This window comes from Macrosteles quadrilineatus, unplaced genomic scaffold (assembly GCF_028750875.1).
Source record: "Macrosteles quadrilineatus isolate MER2022 unplaced genomic scaffold, UCM_ALF_1.0 Scaffold_9__3_contigs__length_116548681, whole genome shotgun sequence".
In the NCBI taxonomy this organism is placed as follows: Eukaryota; Metazoa; Arthropoda; class Insecta; order Hemiptera; family Cicadellidae; genus Macrosteles; species Macrosteles quadrilineatus.
The window spans coordinates 93,449,361-93,476,878 of record NW_026542602.1 but is presented as its reverse complement, the minus strand read 5'-3'; the positions used below and the strand labels follow the sequence as shown (position 1 = coordinate 93,476,878).

The 27,518-nt window shown below is 32.0% G+C and overlaps 1 protein-coding gene across 2 annotated transcripts in view; it reads left to right on the top strand.

Moving 5' to 3' along the window:
* The first annotated feature begins 5,066 nt into the window (after positions 1-5,066).
* The window catches only part of LOC129002063 (uncharacterized), a 103,726-nt gene continuing 81,274 nt past the window's right edge, over positions 5,067-27,518 (top strand). Inside the window, exon 1 of one of the 2 annotated variants that reach the window (XM_054429573.1) lies at positions 5,067-5,246. In XM_054429573.1, coding sequence (XP_054285548.1) covers positions 5,196-5,246 — 51 coding nt within the window. In that variant the 5' untranslated portion in view covers positions 5,067-5,195. The remainder of the gene's footprint in view (positions 5,247-27,518) is intronic. The other variant, XM_054429574.1, reaches the window with a different exon arrangement.

Genomic DNA, 27,518 nt, shown 5'->3' with positions numbered 1-27,518 from the left:
GGCACGTGTTAGATTGCTGATACCGTTTATTTTAACTGGTACTCGTAAGCAAAGCAAGTTATACAATTTTATACTTCTTAAATCGGGTTAACTATCTGAATAAATTTGAACTCGGGAGGGAAATATTGGGAATTTATGTAGTGTATGTTGGCAGTATGTCAGCGTTTGCGAAAGATAAGGCAGGCACGAATATTTACTTTCTTATCAATATCCGCCTGACGTGTTTTGTTCTATCCAAAGTTACTTTTCTTTGTGGAACTGCAGTTCCACGTGAATGAATTTCTCAAAACATAAACATTTGAAAAATAAAGTAAAATTATTGCTGATGAATGATAAATCTAGAAATATGTTAAATAGCAAACAAACAATATTGTTGCTGATTGTTTAGAATGTATTATATTTTGTTTTTTAGCGAATTTCCCTATAGGGAAGTAGCTATTACCGTAGGTCTCATGGTAAGACTTAGGCCCGGGACCGATTTACTTTTTCATTTTAATGTCCCCAGAGGCCAAAAACACCATTCGTTCAAATTTTTATATATGTATATATATATATATATATAGGTATATATATATATAGATTTATATATATATATATGTGTCCGTGAACACGATAACTTGAGTAATTTTTATCAGATTTGGATGAAATTTGGTTTGAAGGTGTAAGGCGGGATAAACTTGAATGAGTTCGCGATCCAGCATGATCGGTCCATGGGAACAGGGTTTTATGGGGGGTTTTATGGGGTAAAAATTGGGTTTTCTCACTTTTTACCCTCAAAACACAAAATTTCCCAATTTTTCTCTAAACCTTCTTAAAGAGCTTAAAAAAAACAAACAATTCAGTATATCAAAGTGTTTTTGTATGGTTATTGGTTACGGAGAAAACTAAAAAAATTGCAAATTTAAAATTCCCATGTTATTCTTATGGAGAATATTGTAAAATGTTGTAGTTTGCTTGTTTATGGATATATTTTGATCAAACTTGGCGAATTTATTTATTTTATAGTAAGCTATCAATATTTTACTAAAAACACACTACTTTATTAGTTTCCTTGTAGCAGCAAACCTAGGTACTCGTTAAACCTAATGTTATTTAAATAGATCAATTGAAAATCAATTCGGCCGAATGGAAATTCGCTTAGACGGCAGGTTTGCTGCGGCGGGGGTATTATTTACCACAATTATAATCTTATAGTCTAGAATATAGTATCTAATTGTTCGTCATCCTACTTCAGCTGAAGACAATGTTAGGGTACGTTTCAGTCTTGTGTCTAAAATTATAATTTATTTTTGTTCAGTAACCCCATTTTCAAAGTTGCATAGTTTACTGCAATGATATCACAGTTTGTTTGATGAATTCCTTTTCCAACATTATGTCGTATAGTGGCTTCTTTTAAATGCGTCGGTTGTAGTGTGTTTTGATACATGAACGCAGTTCGCACTCATAGGCTAATATTTACTGATACTTTAAATGACTGAAATTAAATATTTGTTATCCGTTTTATAAGGAACTATTAATCACGAGAGGTTGGTAGTATTTATCCCAAATTGCTCATTTCGTAGCGATGTTTTGCCTTCCAGAGATAATATTTATGTGAAATTCCAGAGTTATTAGGTGAAAAATACACAAATTTACAACAATATATAAAATTGTTGGTTGTAACCCAATCAGGTTGCAATTATCACTAATCTTAGGCTATTTAAAATGTATTTGACTTAGCTTTTTCGTCATACTTCAGCTAAAACAGCGGTTTTTAATACATGCGTTACGGGTCTAAAGCTGTATTTTTACTCCCTGGAGTAAAAAAATTTTGTAGACCCTAGGGAATAAAAAACTTTTTTAGTCCCTAGGGAATAAAAGTCAGCTGTGTAAACAGTTGTAAATTTCAATTGTAAGCAATCGCATTGATGGAAATAATTTATCGATTGATTTGTTAAGTTAGTTTCGGCGTATGGTTACATTATTTTCAATAGTTTGACATGTCTATGGTATAATGTACTGTAACCAATCGTAATAGACTAAATGATTGAATCACTCACGAAACATCTGCTTATTTACATTAGCGGAAACGAAACAATTTTGATGTAGTTTTTAGAGGTTATCTTTACATTAAAAGAATTTTTGTTTTCTAGCATAGTTTGTTAATTGATGACGCAATATAACGAAAAATATAGTTTATCACGGGAAAGGTGTCCTTTCAACCCTCTCTCATTTTTGGAGCTCAGGTCGAAAAGAGCCACTTTACGCCCTAGTAATAAAATATACTATTTCGTTTCATGTTTACTATGTAGCATATACCACTGTTACTATAACTAATAATAAAACTACTATACTAATTCTATGACAAACGGTATCAGCAATCTGACATACACTTTCTCCCATAAGCTTGTCAACAACCTTTACCATGGGTAAGTGGCGGGGGTAGCTATGATATTTTTTAGAGAAGAATAACCTTTACCTTGCTATAACTTTTGAACCGGAATTGTTACAGCAATGTGGGGTTGCACTCTTTTGTTTAGAATTATAAAGACCATAACACATTAATTTAAGTAAAACCCGAGGTTTTTCCTAAAATCTGATTTGTGTTATTTTAATGGAGAAATAACCTAGGTTAACCTACAATATTTTTTGAGCCGTAATTTTAACGGAAATGGGATTTGTACCATTTTGTTCAAAATTTAAAGGACTATAACACTAAATTTTATGAAAATCGTTAAAACCATTTCCGGGAAAAATCTACTCTTCAGTTATTTTATTGGAAAATCACCAAAAAGCCAAATTTGAAAAACACACAGTCATCACTTCCAAAACCACTTTTTTGGGTTTAGAGGGACGCAAAACGAACATATCCACTCAAAACTCAAACTCGAAAATTTTGACGAAAATAATACTTTCTCCATATAGGCTACTATGTGTGGAGGGAGAAAGTAAAATGTTAAAACAATACCTAAATACTCTAAAATATTACTGTTTCACTACAGGGTTTATAAAAGTCATGCGAAGCCAAATGTGTTTTGTTTTTCTTTTTTCGAGGAATGTCATTTAAACCAACGCTGAATGTGTCCCTGTCAATACACTACCGATTGTACCGAATACAAAGTTAACATTCGTTGAAAGCTAAATCCAATAGAAGATTTGTATGATTGCAATTTGTCGTGTTTTCTGCCGGCTATGCAAATATAAATCCGTAATGCGAACAATCTTTCGATTTAAACAATATATCTAACCTATCTAACCTTATAAGTTACTGTATAATACCTTAGACGTTGTAAATGTTACCCTTAACTAATTATATGTATTGGTTTAATATATTATCGTCATATACTATAGGAAAACGGCAGTTTTTAATACATGCGTTGCGAGTCTAAAGTAACTTTTTTTCTCCCTGGGTCTTTTAGGTCAATTGGGGGTAAACGCCTTTTTAGCCCCTGGGGAGCAAAAGCCTTTTTAGTCCTCGGGGAGTAAAAGCCTTTTTAGTCCCTGAGGAGTAAAAGCCTTTTTAGTCCCTGAGGAGTAAAAGCCTTTTTAGTCCCTGAGGAGTAAAAGCCTTTTTAGTCCCCGGCGTCCCCGGGGAGCAAAAGCCTTTTAGGTCAATTGGGGGTAAAAGCCTTTTTAGTCCCTGGGGAACAAAAGCCTTTTTAGTCCTCGGGGAGTAAAAGCCTTTTTAGTCCCCGGGGAGTAAAAGCCTTTTTAGTCCCCGGGGAGTAAAAGCCTTTTTAGTCCCCGGGGAGCAAAAGCCTTTTAGGTCAATTGGGGGTAAAAGCCTTTTTAGTCCCTGGGGAGCAAAAGCCTTTTTAGTCCTCGGGGAGTAAAAGCCTTTTTAGTCCCTGAGGAGTAAAAGCCTTTTTAGTCCCCGGGGAGCAAAAGCCTTTTAGGTCAATTGGGGGTAAAAGCCTTTTTAGTCCCTGGGGAGTAAAAGCCTTTTTAGTCACTGGGGAGTAAAAGTCAGCTTTTGTGAACCTCGATTATAAGCAATCTTATGTATTGAAATTATTTTTTGGTTGATTTAATCGTTCGTGGCTTATTGTTGCATTATTTTCAATATTTTGAGATTATGAAGGTGTAATGTGCAGTAACACAATCGTAATAGAAACACATAATCGTGTAAATAGACGAAATAGTCGAATCAATTTCTAAACAGATGCTTATTTGCGTTGGAAAATTAAAAACAAGTTGGTTATTATCATTTTCTAACTTAATTTGTTAACTAATATGGCATTATAGCAAAAATTTAGTTCATCACTCGGGAAAATAGTATATTTCATCACTAGAGCGTAAAGTGACTCTTTCCGACTCGTGCTCAGGTTTTACGACCGAGGTCAGAAAATGCGCGAGGGTTGAAAAGGCAATTTTTGCCCGTGTATTTTTCGTCATATTGCATCAATAATTAGCAAACTAAGCTAGAAAATAGAAATACTTTTCATGTAACGATAACCTTCCAAAACGGCTTCCAGCTTGTTTTCAATTCTGCTGATGTTAATAAGTAGTTGTTTGGTAAGTGATTAGTAAGTGAATCTATTACGATTGTGTTACTGTACATGTTACCAACCACAGACTATAGAATGTAATGTTTACTCTATAGTTTGTGATTATAACATAGATATATAGAACTATTGACAAGAATTCAACAATAGCTAAAACTTTACCTCATTAATCAATCGATAAATCATTTCGATCCACGTGATTGCTACAATCAAAATTAAAAACTGTGTAAAACGGCTTATTTTTACTCCCTAGGGACTAAAAAGACGTTTAACTCCCTAGGCAGTAAAAATGCAGCTTTAGACCTGCAACGCACGTATAAAGAATTCCTGTGTTTTTGCTGCAGTATGACAACAAATTTATTTTCAATCCTCGCTCATTTTTTCAGTAAAAATTAAGCTCGGGTCGAAAATGGTCACTTTACGCCCTAGTGATAAAATATACTATTTCTACTTCCTTACTGTTTAAGATGTATTTCATGTAACGATACATGTGAACACTTTAACCTTAACTAACTTAACTAGGCTGTTTTCTGTCTATTTTTATGGGGATATTTACGTTTGTTGTGTTGGCAGATATGTGTGTCCGAGGGAAGTTTGTCGTTATTCGGTTGGTACCACTGCTGCAGCCCAGTTTATCAGTCAGTCGTGTGCGAGCAGAGGCAGCGGTAAGATGTGTGGACGCGGGAGCCAGCGTCGAGTTATAGTGGTATTATGCTTCCTCTCCTACCAGTAGCACTGGCCGTCATCATACTAGCTGGAAAAGTAAGTGTCAGCTGATAATTTGACTGCAATTTCTATTCAATTTGCTGCAATTAGAGTAGTCATTCGTATTTCTTTGTTCTCAAAGTATGGTAGACCCTGGGATTTTTCTGCAAGTAAACTGTAGTATCATGTTATTGTATATAGTATTACCTGTTACATTATTGTATTGTATAGAACCTATATATTAGTATTATGTACAGTACAGTAACAATTGTAATTAAATAACTCAAAATTATGTGCAATAAACATGTATGGTCATTGTTATAATACTGATTAACTTACATATTTAGGGGTTACATTATTTATTGTTGAAGAGTAACAAAATATTTTAATCATTTGAATTTATTGTTAAGATTTTATAGAAATAACAGTTCATCAAAACTTACTAGTAATACATTTGAGGAGATTCTTTTTTAGTGGTACATATATTATATTGTATATTAAAGTTTGGCTTGAATATACAGTTACAAACTTTCTAAAATAACATTGATGTATGTTAAACGCACATTTATTTATTTCAACATTCTTGGTAAAGCCTTAGAGCCTTCGTTGAAAGCTCATTATTTATTAACCTAATAACCATACTGTGTATCATTTTCAAACGTTAAAGTGTTAATGCAACATTTAATTTAACCAATACAAGATAACTACTGTACTACGACGTTATTTTCCATTTTCAATGGCTATGGCCTATTATTTGTGTTTAACTAGCTGTCTCTATTCCTGGGTTTGCTGTGGCATAGTTTATGTTTCTCGTCAATAAATCACAAAATCCATATTGGACTCCATAATTTTCCTTTTAATATCAACTGACCATAATACTATGATAACATGAAGACTACGAGAGTCGGATTGATTTGCTCATAGGTTAATTGGGGTGATATTTTCATGATACTGTAGTGGTTACATTAAATGCAGATGTAAAAAGCAGTTTTTGAGAAGGACTTTTGATGGAAAAGCATATAAATACTTTTTACCTAAGAAATTGGGAATATCTTATTAGGGTATAGCGTCGATTAATGAATAGCTACCATATTTACTTTTCATGATTATACAATTTTTTAAGATAAATTATTTTATTTTCTGTGTGATGAACATTAAGACCACATCATATACTTAAAAAAATATTCAATTTTGATCTGTTATAAATATTCTGTGTATTAGGGCCTAACTTTGCTCAAATTGTATGAAAAATAATAATTTCAATTTTTATTGCTTGTGGCTATTTGTGAGAATATAGAACTTTCTGGAAACAGAAGCAGATCATGTAAAATAGATGAGACTTTATTTGTAGAATCTCCTTTGAACCGACCGACCGTATAAGCAAGCACGTGTCCCATAAGCAAACTAGCATTGTGCGAGTACAGTTGTTTAAGTTTGCTTAATTTAGCTTCTTGGGTAAGTTTGTTTTATAATTTGATACTGTAATAAGAGTCCGTGATGTGATAATACAACTGCTTCATCCGCTTAATTGCAGGTTATTTTTATTTAAAATTCTAGCATTATAACATTATTGTATTTTTAGGGCTCATGTTTAAGTTATAGAATCCTAATGAAGAACAAGATAATAACAATCCAAACAAGGGAAAGAAAAATTTTTAGCTGAATACTTAAAGTAATTTAGCATACAAAAAAGTGAAGAGGGAGCTTTATTTAGCCTATAAATGAAAATAAGCAAATAAGTCAAATAGATTACTTACGATTTCGCAAATTGAATCAATTATATTTGTCTAATAGTCAAAACATTCATTTTTCCCACACTACAATCAAAATATATCCATTAATAAGCAAACTAAAACATTTTTACTTTTTCTCCATAACAATAACTTTTCAATTAAAATTTACAGTTTTCGTTCTATTTTCTCCGTAATATCGTATAAACAACGTTTTAATATACAAGGTTGTTGTTAAAACCTCCATAACATAACACCCTCTTCCATTTACCCGATCTTACTGGCTCGCGAACTGATTCAAGTTTATCCAGGCCTGTAGGCTATATTCGTACCAATTTTCATCACAATCGGACGAAAATTATAGGAGTTATCATGTTCACGTACACACATATACATGTATATACATATTTTTAAGAATTGTTGTTTTTGGCCTCTGAGGACATCAAAACGAAAATGTAAATTCCACGTCTTACTGTACTACCTATGACAATAGCTTATACCCTATAAGAAAAATGCACATTACTTGGAAATACTCATGGTATCCTGGTCCTTTAAAGCAGCTACAAGGTAATTTTGTGACAAAACGTAGGGCGTTTCCAAGACGAAGCACTCTTGACGTATACCGTCGTATAGTCGTCAGAAGGGCTCGTGTTGATCTAGTATCTCTATCAGAGTGCCCCAGTAAGATATCAGTCCTACATGCTGCATTATTCACTCCCGATCAGCCTTTGCTGACCCCACCTCTTTGTGATGATAATACCGGGAAACTTGTCCAGAATTTCCCTTCAACCACTCAAGTCCCTTTATATGAACATCGGGGGATTTTCCTCGTCACGTTGCCTGTTTAAGATTTACATCTCCAGAGCTAAATCTGGATTCTATCCTAGTTTTGACAGTCCTCGTTTTATATTTTGATTAAAAGTAATGTAAACCCTGTCTATCTTTATTGTGTAATTTGTAATTCTAAAGCAAGATTAGGTTATACGATTTCTAAAAGTGTTATACTAATGAAATGTACGCAAGGCATCCTATGGTTAGCAAATTAAAATAATTGCTCTCGATTTTGTTAAGGGGGATTTTTTTTTATTAGATTAACCCACAGCTATTAAAATTCAATAAAATGTTTGGCCCTACCAGACGTGATGATGTGAAACGTGGCCCTACCACGTTTAAACCAGTGAGTGATGTGTGGTTTAAAAGTGTTCAAAACTTGTCATGAGGCATAAAGAATAATGCAATATATTTTACCATTTATATTTAAGGTTATCAAAGGTTTAACATTAGGGTTTCAGGATAAGGTCATTAAATTACAATTCACGCTTAGAATAGCCTAGTTATAAAGAAAGGTGGTCTGTAACACTACCTTTAAAGCTTCCTATATACGTAAAATCAAAGACTGAGCGAAATCCTAAAGAAAGCTACCGTTGTATTTGCCATTTACCTCTGCGCTAGACCATAAGCTTTAGTTACATCTCAATCACACCCCCAATTGTCAAAGAAAACCAACATAGTTTATTAAATATATAGGTTGGAAATAAATCAAGGCAGCATAGTGATGTAATGCTGGATTCCATTTTTATTTAATACAAAATTTAAATCATAAAAAAGTAAATACACTGATAGTAAAAGTTATATACGTTTAGGACAGACGAACCAATATTTCAGTGTTTCGTCATAAATTATTTTTCTGTGGTGGTAAGTTGACTTAATTCAAGGTAAAATTGCTTTTAAATTGCTGCCTTTGGGTTTCGTAATGCTCCTATTTTGGTTGGAATTAGTTCCTAGATCTTTAAACGTCGTGGAAACTTCAATTAACCAACCTCGATAAAAACCCCTGCAATAACGCTTCCATTAACGTTGCCTTTCTGCCTAAGCAAAGCTAGACCGCTAGTGGGATTTGAGATAAGTTTCTTCAGTTTTCTTTTCACGCAGTCATAAAAACCCCGAACGTAAAGCAAATTCAATCAGAGGTGTAAGGATAACCGCTAGGAGATTCAATCAGCTTCTAGAGCTTAGGTGAGGACGGATATTGGGTATTGGAAGTGGAGGAGTGTAATACGTCCTGGAACTACCTTCCTGAGGAAATATCTGTGAAAGCCATACAAGTAAAAGAAGTAACTTTTTAGTGAGAAAGTCGTGTTTCACTTAGCTAAATTTGAAACATTTTTGCAAAACTACTGATTCGATATTTGTTTGAGGGTTTTAGTTATACACCAAAACAAAAAAGGAGGATGTTTTTGTTTCTTCCATAAATTCTATTAGTGTAACCGTAACCAAGTCTGGACCAAGTCTTTTGATAAACCTTAAACCATGATTAACAAATACAAATTCCTAGAGATATTTGAGGGTGTTTGCGTGTTTGATAAAGATTCACTTGTTTTGAATCTTCATCATTTATAAATGTGTTTTGAATGTTTAAAAATGTTTGTAACCATTCATGAAAGGGTGTTTCTTTGTTCTCATGAATGTAGGCTATGATTGTCTGGTTGATTTTGGAATGTTATTTAGTTTAATTAGTTTGGATAAAAGTATACGATGGTTCAACTTTCAAATAAATGCAATTACCGTATTCTAAATAAACACAAATATGTTGTATTTACAAGTAACTTTACAGGAAAAAGAAACGTGAGCTTACATGGAGGGTGAAAGGCTTTGACTGAGTTAGGAATAATTTTGAAAAGATTTACATAACAAGAAGGCTTTCCCTGGCTGCATACGTAATCTTGTGAACTTACTATCTACGAGAATGATACTGTAGGCCTACACTGTATGTAAGAAAATTTAAATACCCCCTCAAAATCTGCAAAGTAAGTGAATTGCCATTTACAAGATTGGATTTTCGCTTGTAAATTATCTTGTCAGATGTATTTTCAAATTTAATAACATTGATTTTAATCCGTACTTAGGTTTGTGTTGTTCAGGCTACCTACCGACTACAACTCTGGTCCGGTTATGATTTTAATTTAGTATGACTAAACCAAGTGATTTGGAAATTTAGATTTTTAATGGCGATTCTCCTTTGAAACTACAAAAGTAACGGAAATTCAGATTTTTAAAAAATTGCGCTAATGATAATGATAAAAAATTTGTATGCTACGTATAAGTCTTTTAATTGTATACTGAATTATCTAACCCCCAAATCTGTAAAGATTACGGTTCAAAAGATTGAAATTGTTGTAATTTACCGTAAAATAACATAGCTATTCCCACCGCTTACTCATAAAAAGTATGTGCCAGTTTGCTGAAGCCGTTTATTCAGCATTATTATTTCATCACGAAACTATTTTCAATATGTTTAAAGAACGATTTGTTGCAACTAGCTTGTTTATTGCTGACATTGTTTTAACAAAATCATTGTTCTAATGCTGTTTTATCACTGATCTTAGTTCGGGTTGGTATACCCATTATAGTGATGTTGTAGTGGTTATTCTATCCTCGACTGTGTTTCCATCATAAAAACTTCATCGTTAATAAGTGGAAAAAATCTTATGTATAAAAACCCGTATGTTACTCTTTAGTGTAAATCATTCTAAAATTCTAAAGGTGATGACCGTCGAGATTGTACCTAGCAATTGCAAATTCCAACATAAAACTTGATGAGATGGGATTTTCAGACGTAATTTTATCCTTAAATGTTATAGTAGCAATATCCTATTGATTCCAATATCATTGACTCTATGTCCCTTTAACTTTATTTCTCTTCTTCCTGACCTTATGACCCCCTTTTCTTGTCTCCAACTTAACAGGGCAATCCTGAGTGTTTTGATTAAACGGTATTCGGTTATAAGCTAAACGCTTCATTAGGAGATTCGTTTTAGTGTAGTCTGCAAAGATATTCAATCGTTGATACTAATATATATTTTAGTTGCTGGTTACAATATCTCAAAAAGTGTTAAAATAGATAATATAAAACACATTTCCTGAAGACTTAATTCAGCTTCTTTCAAAATATTTGCAAATCTTCACAAGCATTTGCAGTGATTTAATTCTGTGTAATGATTACGAAATTCAAAAACTTAAAAATATAAAAATCTATGAATAAAAATTGATTGGAGAAACTCATTGAATACGAGCACATCACACTTTCCAGTAGAAATTAATTTTACCTGAAAAAGGTATGTATTTCAATTGTTTCTAAAATCTACACTTGTTTTTTTATATTTTTAGCGAATTTCCCTATAGGGAAGTAGCTATTACCGTAGGTGGCATGGTAAGACCTAGGCCCGGGACCGATTTACTTTTTCATTTTGATGTCCCCATAGGCCAAAAACACCATTCGTTCAAATTTTTATATATGTATATATATATATAGATTTATATATATATGTGTCCGTGAACACGATAACTTGAGTAATTTTTGTCCGATTTTGATGAAATTTGGTTTGAAGGTGTAAGGCGGGATAAACTTGAATGAGTTCGCGAACCAGCATGATCGGACCATGGGAACAGGGTTTTACGGGGGGTTTTATGGGGTAAAAATTGGTTTTTCTAATTTTTTACCCTCTAAACACAAAATTTCCCAATTTCTCTCCGGATATTTTTAAAGAGCTTAAAAAAAGAAATAATTCAGTATATCCAAGTGTTTTTGTACAATTATTGGTTACGGAGAAAATTCAAAAAAATGTTATTTTAAAATTCCCATGTTATTCTTATGGAGAATATTGTAAAATGTTGTAGTTTGCTTGTTTATGGATATATTTTAATAAAACTTGGTAAATTTATTTATTTTAAACAAAGTTATTCATATTTTACCAAAAATACACTTTTTTACCCTCCATGTAGCACCAAGCCTAGGTACTCATAAAACCTAATGTTAATTAAATACATTCAATTGAAAATCAATTCAGGCAAATGGAAATTCGCTTAGTCGGCAGGTTTGCTGCGGCGGGGGTATTTTATTAGTTCATTGAACAAAGATTTTATAAAATTTTGCATTTAACTTTTACTTCCAAAATAATTATAAACACATTTTGCGAATGGTGTCACTGTATCTTTAAATTAATTTTGTAATCAAAACATGCCTAGATTTAGTAAGTCATATAAAATATTCTGGAATTCATGGCAAATTATAAACTACTTAAGCACGTTTAGGCTTGCATTTTCACGTACAGTCGGATGACGCAAGCCAAGCTTGTATTTCTGTATTGCAGCAGAGTACAGCGTAGTATTGATTGTTTACTTGACATATTGCCAAGATCTCGTCCTCTGCCACAATACAGTAAGGGAATTGTATTGTCTCCGTGGAATCATCAGTTATGCGTCAATTGCTTCGGATATTTTATTTATGCCAATAGACTTTCTATTGAAGGAAAGTTTATATTTTTTGTAGTTTTGGATCACGGAATGAATTGACGTCGACTTTCATACTTTAGCGGATTCAAATAGAAAAAAAGGTCAATATTATCGTTTTGGTACAATATATATATATTTCACTACACTCATTTAAATATGCATCAAAGGTATTTTTCTCTTCTGATAAGTGGACGACTTCCGTCTCCCAAAAATCATAAACATTTTCTGAAAACATTTAAAATTTTATTTGGATAAATTAACTTCTACCATTCTAATATTACTTAGACAAAGTAGAAGAATCGTTAAATGGTGGCATCCTTATGAACCACCATACAAGGCCTTATATCCCAATACAAACTAAACATGCAATTCTGAAAATAGATTTTTAAAATGGAAAATCGAATTTTCTTAAAATTAAGTAACCTTTGCTATATTTTCAAAAAATGCCCACGCAAACACCCCTTCTTGCTATTGTGTAAAAGAAATGTGTGAAAAGTTTGCGTTACATTTGATGATTATTGCATAGCTCATTTATAACAAGTACACATGTAATTAATACGAATCCTTAATTTTGTAAGTCAATTTTCACGTCCTAGAACCATATCCCCCTGAGTCTTCGTTCAAATAACAAGGTCAAGAGGACCTAGAGGGTTGTGGAGTTATCAAAAAGCTAACATTTTTTTGTGATAGTGGGTATTTAAACCCGAGACCTTGGGGGCCGAACCCTTGTGCTCTACCACTAGACCAGTTCGCTACCCAATACCAATCGCTGGGTTATCGTCACCAATTTTCTTACACTAATATAACGTTTCTCGACAGAAAAACATACAAAAATCAAAGCCCTCAAGTCAGTCCACAATTAAACCAGGCTTTAGATTTTACAATAAGATCGGATTTATAATTGCAGTACCTAAGTATTTGATTACTGAGCAGAAATCAGTACAAAATAATGCAGTTGTCACTATTTCGCAGTGAAACCTTTTGTATAGGGCGTTTTTAATTTAAATACTTGATTCAACTTGAACAATCAATTTTGGTCAACGATTAAAAGGACTCGTTGTAAAATCATGCTTAAACGTTCGTATAAATTATGTATAACGGTGTGGTTTTGTTGAAAATAATCGGTTTTATAACGATCTTTGATGGCACCAATGGGTGATTGTCGTAATGACTTAACTACTCATAGATGTTGTGTTTAGTTACAACTGATAGCTAGCCATACATATTGGATTTAGTTCTATCTGATAGCTAGACACATATATTGGATGTAGTTACAACTGAATACCTAGTTATACATACTACTTAGTTATATCTAAATAACTACTCATACATAACACATCAAGTTACATATAAATATCTAAATAGCGTACGTGTTATAACAGCAGATCATTGTTTTCTTATCATATACAGGGTGTTCATTTGAAAACTTTCCATATCTGTTGTGAAAAACTATTTCATTTGTGGATTAATAGTAATATAATATGAAGAGTCATGCTTGATTCAAGTAAACAATTTCAAAGATATGTTCCAATATCCGCTATCACATTTACATTTCTCTTCCAGGTAATTCAAAAGCAATGCATAGAAAGTTGCAAACTAGTTTACAGTAATAGGCTTAAATATATCCTTTCTCTAAACGCTGCTTATATGGTTAATTTATTGGATTGAAGGAAATAAAATTACGAACTAAAGGCTGATGTATCAATAAAATACCTCCTGACAGGCTAAAGTAGCTTCCCAAAGAAAGGCGAAGTAAGCATTGGTTTTGGAAAGGGTTGACAGGGCTCGTTGAAACTGTTCTTCACATAGATGACATGTCGTATCGATGGATTATGTGAATTGTCTGCGAAAACCTTTTATAAAATATGTATTAGTTGGCGTCGGCACGATATACGGTAGTTATTGTACCGTGCTGTCTTGCCGCTTTCATGGCAATTAATACCTGCTTGGGGTAAAAAACGTTTAATTTTTTCCAACATCAATCAATATACTGTAATATGAATGATCATTGAATATTTTAAATCGTACTGTCACCAATGCTTAAAATCGTCTAGTTTCTTCGTAGTATTACCAAACGGCTGTTTCATTATAAAAAATAAACTATTAACACACTTTTAACAAAACAAGTTCAATATATTTTAGCATAAACCGTCTTAGAACAAAACAAAACAATTTAATTTTTTCCCCCTGAGGAAGGCTCATGCCGAAATATATTAACCTTTTTTTTATAAAGTGTGTTGATAGAAAACGGAGGGTAAAATTTGTAGGAGAAGAATAAAACGCTACATACAGTTTTAAATTAATATTTTAATATTTCGTAATGACCAACTATACTAAAATTCAGTAAAAGTGTAATCTTATAACGATAAACAACGCACACATTTTCTGGTGAATTAATTAATCTGTCATTAAAGTTTATGATGACGTAACATCGTGCAATATTTATTTCATACCAGTTCCCTTAGAGGTACAAAATAATCTATGAGTTATTTAACCAATGTTTTTTTTTATTTATCAGATTCTGAGGCAGTTCAATGGTAATTTGCAAAAATATTTACATGTAAAGACAGGAATTCCACAGGGCTCAGTTTTTGGAACAAACATGTTCATTATTCATGCCGTCTATTTGTCTGCAGCCCTAAGCAATGTTTGTGTATTATCCTATATGTATGCTGATGATGTGGCGATCCAAATCAGTTGCCCAAACTTAAATTTGGCTATTCCGATGTTGATGCATTACTTCCAGTCATAGAAGACTGGTCTGCAACAAATGTTCCATGGTCAAACAAGATTAAAGCTCAAATAAAACTCGAACTTAAAGAAGTACTTGTATAAAATTTATTTTTGGAGATTTGTGTATGGTACGGGTGAGCAATGATTTTGTGAGCTATTTGTCGCTTGACTCTAATTTAAATTTACTATGTAAAAAGTTTTCAACGAATTAGTAACACTATTCCACCAAGCTATTACATTATGTAACTCAGGTAAATTATGTTATTCGTCGCAATATGATTACTCTTCAAAAGGTTGGTATTTCAAATAATTACTAGTTTGTCATTAATATTTTAACACGTTTAAATAAATCGTATTAGCAGCGTTTAGAGAGAAGATATATTTAAGCCTATTACTGCAAACTAGTTTGCAGCTTTCTATGCATTGCATTTGAATTACCTGGAAGAGATATGGAAATGTGATAGCGATATTGGAACATATCTTTGAAATCGTTTCCTTGAACCAAGCATGACACTTCATATTTCATCACTATCCATTCACCGATGAAATCGTTCTATTTGTTTAGTAATTCATATTTTTTTCTATTTCGACTTATTTTGTACTAAATTATGATGAAGGGTTTTAACTACTTGGAACCTATGAGTATAATTTTTTACCAAAGAAATACAGTTTAAGATGTTCTTTGTGAAGGCAACGACACTTTATTATTTTGCATAACTGAATTAAAAATATATTTTCCAAAATTAAATAATGCCTTTTTATACTGAGTACAAAGTGATGTAGCAAAAATGTTATATTAAAAAACTAAGATTAATTATTTACCTTATACATGTGTAGACTAGCTATTGTTGCTACGGTTGGAGTTGTAGGGAAATATTTGTACACAGATTTATGTTAATTCTATTTAGGCTCTCAACTTCTGCATTAGATACTAGGATTCAAGCCTAATCAACCACCAATGAACGACCTGTCAAATATAGAAATATCGTGACCAGTTAGTTTATAATATTTACAAATATTTAGAGGTGAAGTACCTTAATCGAAAAAAACCTTTTTCTCTTATAAGATCTTTCTCAAAGGCTACACAAAGTATGTAGGTACTACATGGCAAATTAAAATTTAACAAACCCATTTCAATTTCAGTATGATTTGAAAAAATAACATAATTTTCATCCCTGTATAACTATTAAAACTTGTAACAATTTAAGCAAAAGATGTATACGCCAAATCAGTACTACTACCTTAAAAAGCCCTTCGTATAAGATATTGAAACTGTTTTGAAAGTAGGCCAAAGGAGTTATTGTTTGGTCTGCATTCTAAGCAATAAATACCGGCTTGTAGATGTAGAGCCTAGTAATGAGGTGAAAAGGTATGTACTTTATTTATTGACCTACACTTTTTCCCCTTGGCTTTGTTAGAAAACTTTTTTGTTATTGTGGCAATTTATTTTTGTTAATTATTCTTAACACAATTTAATAGGGTGATCCCAATAAAACGCACAAAAACACTTTGTTTAGTCATGGATGAGGATTATAATGCATTAAATTTTCTAAAACAGTCCGAATACAAAATAAGCTAGTTAATTTTAAAAGAATTTTATAAGAAAAGTCAAGACAAATAAATCAGGCCGGGCCTACATTTGTCTAAGGGCTCTTACCCAGTAATGAGTACAATTAGTCCGTAGGAGCGCTCAGCCCTCGGAGAATGCTGCCGGCTGAATTCCTAGCATTTTTATCTTGCACCTCTCATATTAATAAAGCCCGAGCTCCTTGTTTCGTTTACTACTATTACTATATCTGTGTTTCCTTAGGGTAAATTTTTTTTTACTAAATTTAAAAGTTTTATATAACGAAGTGAGGTTAACAACTAGTGGTATATTTTGGGATGATTTATCCCACAGCTTTCAAACTATTCGTGTTTTATTTTTTTTTTCTTAAATGATAGATTTCTATAACAAAGGCAGCTTGTTTAGAGATGGTTTCGTGATTTGCAATGTTTTGGGATTTTTTTTAAATATAACTAACAAGCCTATTTTATTACAGTATATTACTAACTAGGCATACTGTTCTTTACCCCAATTTGATTTGACCTTCGGTTAATTTCTATTACAGTTTTGCAAAGTCAGTTATTTTATTTTCTTTAGATACAGCAGACTAATATAATAGTAAAATACCACGAAATATAGTTAAAATTATAAAAAACTCTAGATCTACTTAAAAAAAAAAACTACCCAAAAATGAACTGAGTCCTAAGAATAATAAATAAAATAAATGATAAAATTATGTTAGATACTTAGTCACACTCTAAATTCCATAATTTATTATTAAATCAAAAATAAGTTTATGCTAATTTCAAACACTACTGTTAATTTCGGAATTTTCTTTTTCTAACTGATTTCTAAGTGAACGAAATACCAATACCAAACTACTTCCAACTAAAATTTCGATTTCATTTATTTTGATTGAAGTTTTGAGAAAAAAACATTTTTGTGTAAATGATTCATTTTATATTTTTATGTTCCAAACATTAAACAGACAAAATATAAATGACACGAATGAAATGAAATTGAGATGTATGAATAGCTTATATATAAAATGTGTATTTCCAATCTTTTTTGTGAAATTTCAAACAATTACATTATTGGTGTTTAAAAACTATTTACGACTACAATATTCTGTGATATTTGTGCAGTAGTCTTTGCTTGCTGAGTTGAATCAATTACGAACACCTCCAGTTGCATTTCCTTTGATGAGACGACTGCAATCTGCAATTAATTATTTTACTTGTGATGTTACGTTTTAGAATCACGAACTCCCTGTAAATAATCTCATTCGTTATCTACCAATTTAATTATTATAATGTGTTATTATTCGTGTCATTAGCTAAGTAGCTTACCTGCAAACAGTCACAATTAAATAAAATGTATAATTAGTCTACGTATCTACATAAAGGAAACATCTACTGGTCCGAATCACTGAAGCTTTTCCCCGGGTAATGTTGACAATTAAACATCCATGACTGTGGAGTGTTTGTGAAAAAAATGAAATATTAAGAGAGAAAAAAAAATAGTAAACCATGTTTACAAGAAGAACAGAAAGGAATAATGTTTATTTGTACAGTATGAATCATTTTTTAAATCATCAGCTGTTCTAAGTAAAGGCTTAAGAAAATTATTAGGTGAAAGAACTGAACAATGACTGACAAAATGCAAGTAATAATTTGGATTATTTTTCACTAACCTTAGGCTATGTATTTGTTGTTTGTAAATACAATAAATTTTGTCGACTACAATAAACGAATTATTATTATGCTCTGTCTCCGCGCTTTTAATTTTACCGTACTTATAAGAATTTTCTAATTGAACGAAAAAAAACATTTACAAATAATTACTTACACAATTATGCTTTATCTCCGGTTTTAATTCTATTAAGTTACTCTTCCTGATACTTGAATGAAGAATGCGAGTTTTTGTAATTTGCCTTCTGGTTGTCCTGTCAGAAACAACAGAATGTTTTGCAATCAAACTCTACTATTCAGAAGCGAAGCAATTACTTCTTTCGTCGCAACTATACCCTGTTGTTACTTGTGAAGCTGTTTTTTTTTTATTTTATAAAATTGGCAAGTACAATATCTCGAACGATAAATCTTCTCGTATGAGCGGCAAGATGATAGATTATACCAGAAAAGCCGGGAATATTGGTAACAGCTTAAACCAATGATTTAACGGGAGACTCCAATCCTTAAAATATCAATCGCTCAGGCTGAACCTCACTCAGTAGTGGATATAAGCAATTCCAATTATAATAAACTTGTTTTTATGTGTTTAATTTTTTTATATTGATTTAATTATTTCTTACAATCTATTTTTTCATTGTGTTTCTAGCTAAGATATAATTTAAAAAATATATTTTTTTAACACATGGACATTAAAGTAATGAGTATGATATCATTTTTCTACAGAACATTATTTTCTAAACAAATTTACACTCTAAATTAAAAGATTTTGATCTTTAACTTGACTACCAAAGACTCCATTTCCAATCACATTCTTGCACACCGTTGAAATTAATAAACTAAAAATAACCAATGAAATATTTTATCACAATTTATTTTAAAATAGCGCAATACGAGTGAATAAGGAATTATATTGGTACTTCTTTATTTATATAAATTTAAGAAAAATAACGCATAACATATAAAAGTATTCAACTGTTTTTATTTTGTTTTTAGTTTAAATTTTCAAAACTTTACGGTATTCGATAGCTTATATTTGCAAATACTCGAACCAAAACGAAAACTAAAATGTACAGTAATATCAAAAATAAATTTGATCTTTAGATAATTTTGAATATATCAAATATTAAAGTTTGGAACTCAACAAATATTCTGTACATAGTATCAAAGTTTGCGAAAAAGAGCCGTAACTTCTTCAACTACAATTCACAAAGGTCATGTTCATTTACATTTACTCAGGGGTAAAATCTCGTGTAAAATCTAATTAATCATCATACTAAATGAGGGGGCAAGGCCACCCCCCCCCCACAAGGTCGCATTGTACCACATCGCTACACGACCTTCTATTGATCCATCCCCCTCTTACTCCACCCCCTCTTTGTTACGGACTGATTTCTTGTTTTCTAAGGCATTAATTGACTTTCACAGTGTGACTCTTAGTTACTGACTCATTTCTAAGTTTCAACGACATTGAATTGTTACCGTGGCACTCTTTTCCATTGCCAGATTTTTTATTTACTGATGAATTTATTGACTGCAAATAATTGATTTACGTTTTGCAAATTCTGAAGCCTTAATTGACTAACACTATCGCTTACCTTGTCACCTACTGATTTATCATTTTCTAGATTTTCAATTAGCTTTCACTATTGCACTCTTTGTTACCAAGTGATTTTTATGAGTTTGCAGTGCACTAATTGACCCGCAACACTGAAGCCTTTGATATCAACTAATTTATAGTTTTAATATATTAATTGACTCCCGCCATTGCACTCTTTGTTACCAACTGAGTTCTTGTTTTATGTTTCCTCCGCGGGACTCTTTGTTACCGAATACATTCTGATTTTTAAAGGCGTTAATTGACTTCCAACCTCGTTTCTTTGCCACCTGATCTTTATCTAAATGAGTTAATTGACTTCCATTGTGTGTGTCTCTAATCCAAGTGATTCCTTGTTTTCTTATGAATTAATTTACTTCCTTCATTAAACTGTTTGCTGCCATCTAAATTATGTGTTTAGAAGGAATCGATTGGATTCTACCTTTGGATTAAATGTTACATTATCATTGCGGTTTAAAGTCTAAAACTGACTCCCGGGTACCCTACGTTAATTATGGCAAGGAGTTAATTGGCTTCATATGTTAAACTTATTCTAAGGATGTGTTTATGAGAGTATTTTTATGCATGATGCTAGACTCAAAATATGTTATAATTTATTGTATTTGTTTGTTCTAACTGACCGCACTACTTGAAAAGCGGCCAGTCAATTTCCAAATACTGTCTATGCATGTAACAAGTTTGTACTCAATGGAAAAAATTCATTTATTCATGTACGATTATTGGTTACGGATAAAACTCAAAAAGTAGTAAATTTACAATGTCCATGTTATTCTTATGGAGATTAAGTAAACTGTTGTAGTTTAACTTACTTGTTTATGGATATATTTTGATCAAACTTGGCGAACTTATTTATTTTGTAATAAGCTATTAATATTTTACCAAAAAATAAACTTTACTGCCCTCCTTGTAACAGAAAACCTAGGTACTCGTTAAACATCATATAATTTAATAGATTTAAGTGAAAATCCAGCTAGGCAAATGGAAATTCGCTTAATCTACATGTTTACTGCTGCGGGGGTATTGATTAGTCACACAATTCTAATAGTTAAACTAGATTTGCAATTCTTTTTCCTTCAAAACCTTGTGCAAATCCGTGAATAAATTAAAGTCAATAGCGAAAAGTATATTAGTAGTTAATTAAAATCTTAACTAGGCTAGTGCAATTTTTTTCGTAAAGGAAGTCTTTTGTTTTCTTTTGGTACCTCCCGGTGTTAATTTTCTGATGTCTGGTAACATTAGAATACACAAATAACAATAACTACGATAACAAATTAACCATCAACAATCAGTTAAAATATTTTGCCTGCGGTAATTTAAAAAGATATTTTCCCAGGAACAGCGCACGATTTACAACAATCTGCCTCGTAATAGTAAATTACATCACAAAAAGTGTACAGTGTTCTATAACATGATCAATAATGAGTATGATGATTTTCCAGAAATGACAACTGAGTCTAAATTCAGGCTGATCATATGCAAATTACGGAACAGAACTGAAATCAGATAATGAGATATTTAAACACTCTCTGAGTGAACTATATAAATAACTGCAAGCGAATATTCAATTATGTAGGTGAATCGAAAAAAATACTATGTGGATTTCATTTCAAAAACTTATATTTACGTCATGGCTATAAAACAAAGAATTCTTAAATACAACTGTAAACATTCATACTCTGACGCAATCTATTAGGTGTACATTGTAAAAATGAGACACTTCTGTGTATTACAATTCGTATGGATTACACATTATGGTCATTGTTACTGTGAAAATGGGGTTGATGGGATGATGATTGCAGGCTGGGTCAGGGGGGTGGGTATCGATGAAATGTCACGGGGGTGTAGTTTTGAATTAATCTCCCCGAGTACAGACGTCTGTCGTGTCATTGCAATTGGAAGTAATGGATTGCACAAATATCAGCGGGACCTTTGCCAGCAAATTGTGGATGTACAAAAATTATTACCTGATTTATACTTCCGATGAGATTTCACAAGATGGGTACATTTTTATTACCTTTGGGTAACCTACTTTTGTTGATTTGCTCATTGGAAAGCGTAACATGTTTTCTAGGTGTTTTCTAGGGCATGTTCGTTAGGTGTTTTAGTTGCGTTTTAATTATTAGGTTTATAAAAGCCATACCATTAGAACTTAGTTTGTGATAATTCCGCGACCCTTTAGGCCTATCTTAAGTAATGTGTAAAATGGTATATACAATACTTATGAATCGGACTATAAATTTAACATGCTTTCTTATAAGATTGTTATCTTCATAGGCAGCAAAAGACGAGTTTAAGTTTTGTTTCTGTGCTGCGTTATAGTATCTACTAATTGTTTCCAATAATTATAATGTATGAAGTACTAACTTAACTATTTTTAACGATCACTACAACTCATACAGTGATAAACGTATGACTATAAAAGAAAACGAGGAAAGAATACGATTGTAGTATTACAATAAATACGCTTGTCGAAATAGAAAACTCAGAATGTTCGCGACTTGAATTACTGATTTAATAAGCATTATAACTAGTTTATTGATATGAGTAAAAATATTCGATATAGCAGTTTTTAGTAGTTTGGATGGATAAAAATCCCTTTTAGAAAAAGTTAAATAAAATAAAAATTAAATTATAAAAATTCAAACTTAGTTCTAAGTCATTTTTAAGGGTTGTTGTCATTGACTACAAGATTCTACTATAATTCATTGATTATTGTTCGGAATTAAATTTCGTACTTTGTTTTAACCGTGTCTATTTCACAAAATTTTCCATTGACATTTTTAACTGTGCTATTCCTACCTGGAAAACTAGCTTGTAATCTTAACATAATGATTCAAGTTAAACGTAGTACATGATTTTATTTTATTTTTCTTAGAATATAAAGTAAAATATTATTTTTGCTATCAATTCAGTTTTTTTTTACCAATAAACATAATAAAAATCCATCCCAACTATCCACGAAATATAAAAATTAATCACGTTTACTAATAAAATTGATGATTTTCCTACTGTGCAAAGTGTAAGTAAATCTTAATAGGTTCAAACACGAATAAAACATTTTATGTAGCCTAAGAGAATCACAAGACAAGACGATTGTATCTCTTTACTGGCAGCTCAGACTTCCATTAACTTAGACATTAACTTGATTCTACCAGAGGCAGCGTCTTTTCAACTCACATCAATTGTTTGTGCAACCACTGAACTTCGTGTTAGTGTTTACAGTACAGAAGTATATAGTAAAAAATTAACGTGTAAAAATTTATAAAAGTCTTAGCCTAACGTTTTTTATAGAGCTTTAGTTTGATTTATTCTATCACGCAATACAGAATTGTTTTGTTAAAATTGTGTTTCTGTGGAAATTTGTAAAACCATCCACTACATACAGCAGGTACACTAAAGTATTTAGTGTTTTTTTGGGCTGTGAAATAATAGACCTATACCATAATAGAGAGGAATATGCCTAATTTATTTGTTTGTTTGTATTTCAGATTTTTTTATTTAAAAGATTCGATAAATTTTTTATTTTGAATGACCGTGTAACCGTTAACGAATCATAGATCCATACTACTAAGTATAAGTGAGAAAATGTACAACGTAATCTAAAATACGTAAAATAATTTTACATCATAGTTTGCCATACACAGTCTGTATCATAATTATAACTATATATTATTGTTATTATTCAGCTATATAATTTCAGTGGAAGGTTATTATACGTGATATATGTTGGGTATACAGAAAGGGTATAGGGCACGCATATCCCATTTGAAAACAAATGGGAATATTTCTTTCTTACAGGTATGAATAATTCAAGGATTTTACAGGAGAGAAATAACCCCTTCTTATGGTAACATTTTTGTATGAAGTCTTATTGTAAGCAATAGCCTTATGCAAAACGTATTGTCTATAATCGTAATATTTTTTTATTTACGTTTACAGTATGAAAAATTGAGTTAATTTAATTATACTCATGATTAATCTAATATAGGTATCTAATTTGTGCACTTTAAATTATCAGAATTAACCATTCGGGACACCATAGGTGAAAGATTATTGGTGAGCTAGGCCTATGTTTTTATAAATAGAAATTAACTATAGGATTTTTATGGTTATATAAAAATGCATACCATATTTGGTAACGGTGTTGTAAAAGCTGGACTTTGTTTGCTTAGGTTTTCGGTCTTCTTATATCCTCTCTAATCATCTCACCAAAATACATATTTTTGATAACCACTTTGCCATGACCTAAACTATTTTTTTTGTCCTTAGGACGCTAGGCACGAGCTTGGGATTGTTTTTCGCATTACTTCAGGCTATACCTAGGGGTTGCGGCATTATCACTTAGATCAAATCCATTGGTGACTTGGCGGGGATCGAACCCAGGACCTCAGGGACTGAAGTCCCGCGCTCTAACCACTACGCCAGCTCGCTCCCCATGACCGAAACTATTAACAATAGACTAAATTACTTCATTTACTATTTACCATTTACCATCGATGTCTTCTCCGCCGTCCTTGTAGACAGGGGAATCGTCAATTTCTTGTAATAGTGTATGTGTGTGAGAGTGTAATTGAGCATTGCTTTCCTATTTATTGTTTAGGTTATATTTGTGTTCGTTGATGAATTCAGTTAATTTATAATATGGACGTTCAATACTCAATACTACTTCACTTGCAATGCGACGATTAATTTAATTAAAACACGCTAACACGTGCGAGCTAGTCTAGTGGTAAATCGCGGGGCTTTGGTTAGCGAGGTCCCAGGTTCAAATATCACCAATCACATATAACTTTAGCTGTATGATAAAACCGTTACCGTCTCACACCTATCTTAAAATGCTATCTAAAACGGTTTGGGCCAGATCCCAAATTTTTCTCACCTAAAGGAACAAAAAAACCTGACGACCGATCACTGTTTTTCGTTGTTACCTACCTTGAGAATTGAACAAAAACTTATGATCAATATTTGTTTGAAGTAAACACTGTCTAAAGTGTGTAAATGCAATTTTGTTCACGGGCTTAAAGTTCATACAGTTTAGTTTCAAATCAGTAAAATTATCTGTATTTATACTAAGAATCGATTTGTATAAACGTTTTTACTAATCTTTTTGGCAAGATTTTCTTTCTATTTATTCATAAATATACTTAGAAATGATTTGTGTTCAATCTTAGGAGTCCTTCTTTATTCGCTAGCTGGTTTTAAATCATTTGATAAAAGAAATATTTTTTAATCAATCTGGTTCATTATTTAATTGATATCTGTAAAATAGATAAATGTCAAAGAGGATGTCCAGTTGTCAATAAATTAGTGTGAAGCCTAGAGGGATTGTGGGGGTAGAGAGGAAGAAAAACAAACATTGCACAATACAAGTCGCATGGGGGTTTTGTTTGCATGTTAAAAACAGGGCGCTTCGACGCATCAACTTTTACATTTGAGCATTCCTTTCTCCTGTGTTACTGACAAATATCGAACGACACTATATTGATTTTCTTTCAACCAATAATTGTGACTGGTCTTGTTAAAATTAACGAAAGTACTTTATACAATTACGTTGGTATCGTTGGTATCTTCATGGACAGGCTTCTACTGTCACAAACCGTTGATTTTGGGGAAGACCTTATCAAAACTGCAACAATCTATAATCAAACATTTTACCAATACACGTGGATCTATCAATGCAGCATTAGTATAGTTAGTTTTGTAATCAATAAATATAGTGAATGTACTCACTCAACAAAGTATACGTTAGGTACCACGTACGCTATAGGTCGGGGTATTTTAGTTGAATGTTATATCTATGTAGATTGTCGTTAAAAACAATGTTGTAAACTTTAAACAATTAAATTGATAGTATTGTCCCTCGCCTGCTTTTAATTTACCTTGCATTTTGGTTCACTTTACCGACAATAGGTAGCAAATTATAATTGTCAAAGATTACTATGAGTAAGATGATTTTTGTAATTTTATTAAAGACCAGGATTAGTAGTTTGGACATTTATTAAAAGCCCAATGATCAAAACAAGATATGAGTAGATAAGTAGTTATGGTTTATAAGTACTTTAGATAAAGATAGTTTTTTTTCTAGGACACATAACCTTTATTTACCATTAGATCCCTGGAACATACTAAAAATGGGGCGCCACAAAAATATAACCTACGTTTAACGTTCTCGACACAAAGCTTAAGTGAATCATTAAGGAAGCTTAGTCCAAGAGATAACTTCTATTTGGAACGCCTAAAATATGCTCTACCAAAGAGTAAAAAAGACATTCTCTAAGAGTTGCTGAGTAAAGGCTCTAATGGGACTATAAATATAACATTTCCTTCAACTTGGCGGAAAGAAGCTTCTGGGTTTTACTGCATCATTATAACATAATCCGCTCCTTTATAGTTATCTAAATATTCCAAGTACTTGCTAAGGAATCCATTTATGCAAACTGTCTCCTCCTATAACAAAGTAGTTTGTGATTTTGTGAACAAAGTAGTTGAACCAAGAGTTTTAATTATTTTTGACAGTTGTACACGTTACTTAAGGCTAGACCTATGACCTATGATAGATATGTGACGTTATTGTATAGGTTAACACAAAAAGTAACAGATGGGATCCAACCCGATACCACGAAGACCGAAGCCTTACGCTTTCCATTTAGACCAATTCGCCCCTCGTAACTCAAACAGTAATTTACACACATGTTTATCTAAATTTCTTAGATCTTATATAAAATTTTTTTTAGTGTAACATTTAGTTCTAATTTTGATAAGGATAATTTACGCAATCCCTTGATTGTAACCGTATCGCAGGGAAAATTATGATTGTAGAGTATAGTGTAGGTCTTAGGTCCTGGAGGCCTAATTTTGAATCCACGTCAATAGCCAATGTCAAGACCACTACCTAATGATTTGTTTGTAACGAAGATAAGAAAAAAACCCCATGTTATTCTCATGGAGAATAAATAAAACTTGTATTTTGCTTGTTAATGGATATATTTTAATCAAATTTTTGCAATTTTTTTTTCATACTAAGCTATCAACATTTCAATAAAAACACACCCAATACCTCCCCTGTAGCAGCAAACCTAGGTACTTTATAAGATAAATTTTATTTAAATAGGAAATAAATATAAAAATTTGTTGGGAATATTTCAGTAAAAAATCAAATGAGATACATGGAAATTCGCTTAGTCTGCAGGTTGCTGATGCGGGGGTTATTAGAATTTATAAACGTTATTATGGACAACCTAATGTGGCTATGAGTGGGAAACATTTGTAGAAAACACTAAAAAAACAAGATCAGCTTTTGAAAAATGATAAGATATTTACAATAAATGTACATTATATTGAACTGTAATGTACATTGTGAGTATTTCCATAATCTTTGAGCTGACTCTTTTAAGTCTCTTAAGTCTCTTTAAGACTCTTTTGACTTTTTTTAAGTCATCGGAAATTATGGCTGTTATTCGTATTAAAATAACGCTTGTAATACTTCGTAATTGCTCGAATTCGAGCAACAGGGACACTAGTATCTTCTAAATCAGTTGTTAAAAATCCCTTATCTTCGACAAATTCAGCGTGTGCCTCTTTCAAAATTGAGTTTCCGTATGGTTAAAATATGACGATAAAAATTATACTTGGTTCACCTTACTTCAGGAGTAGTCATCTGTTCACTTGTAGATTTAAAACTTCCAGGAAAAGATAGAAAACGCAAGTGTGAGAAGGAAATCC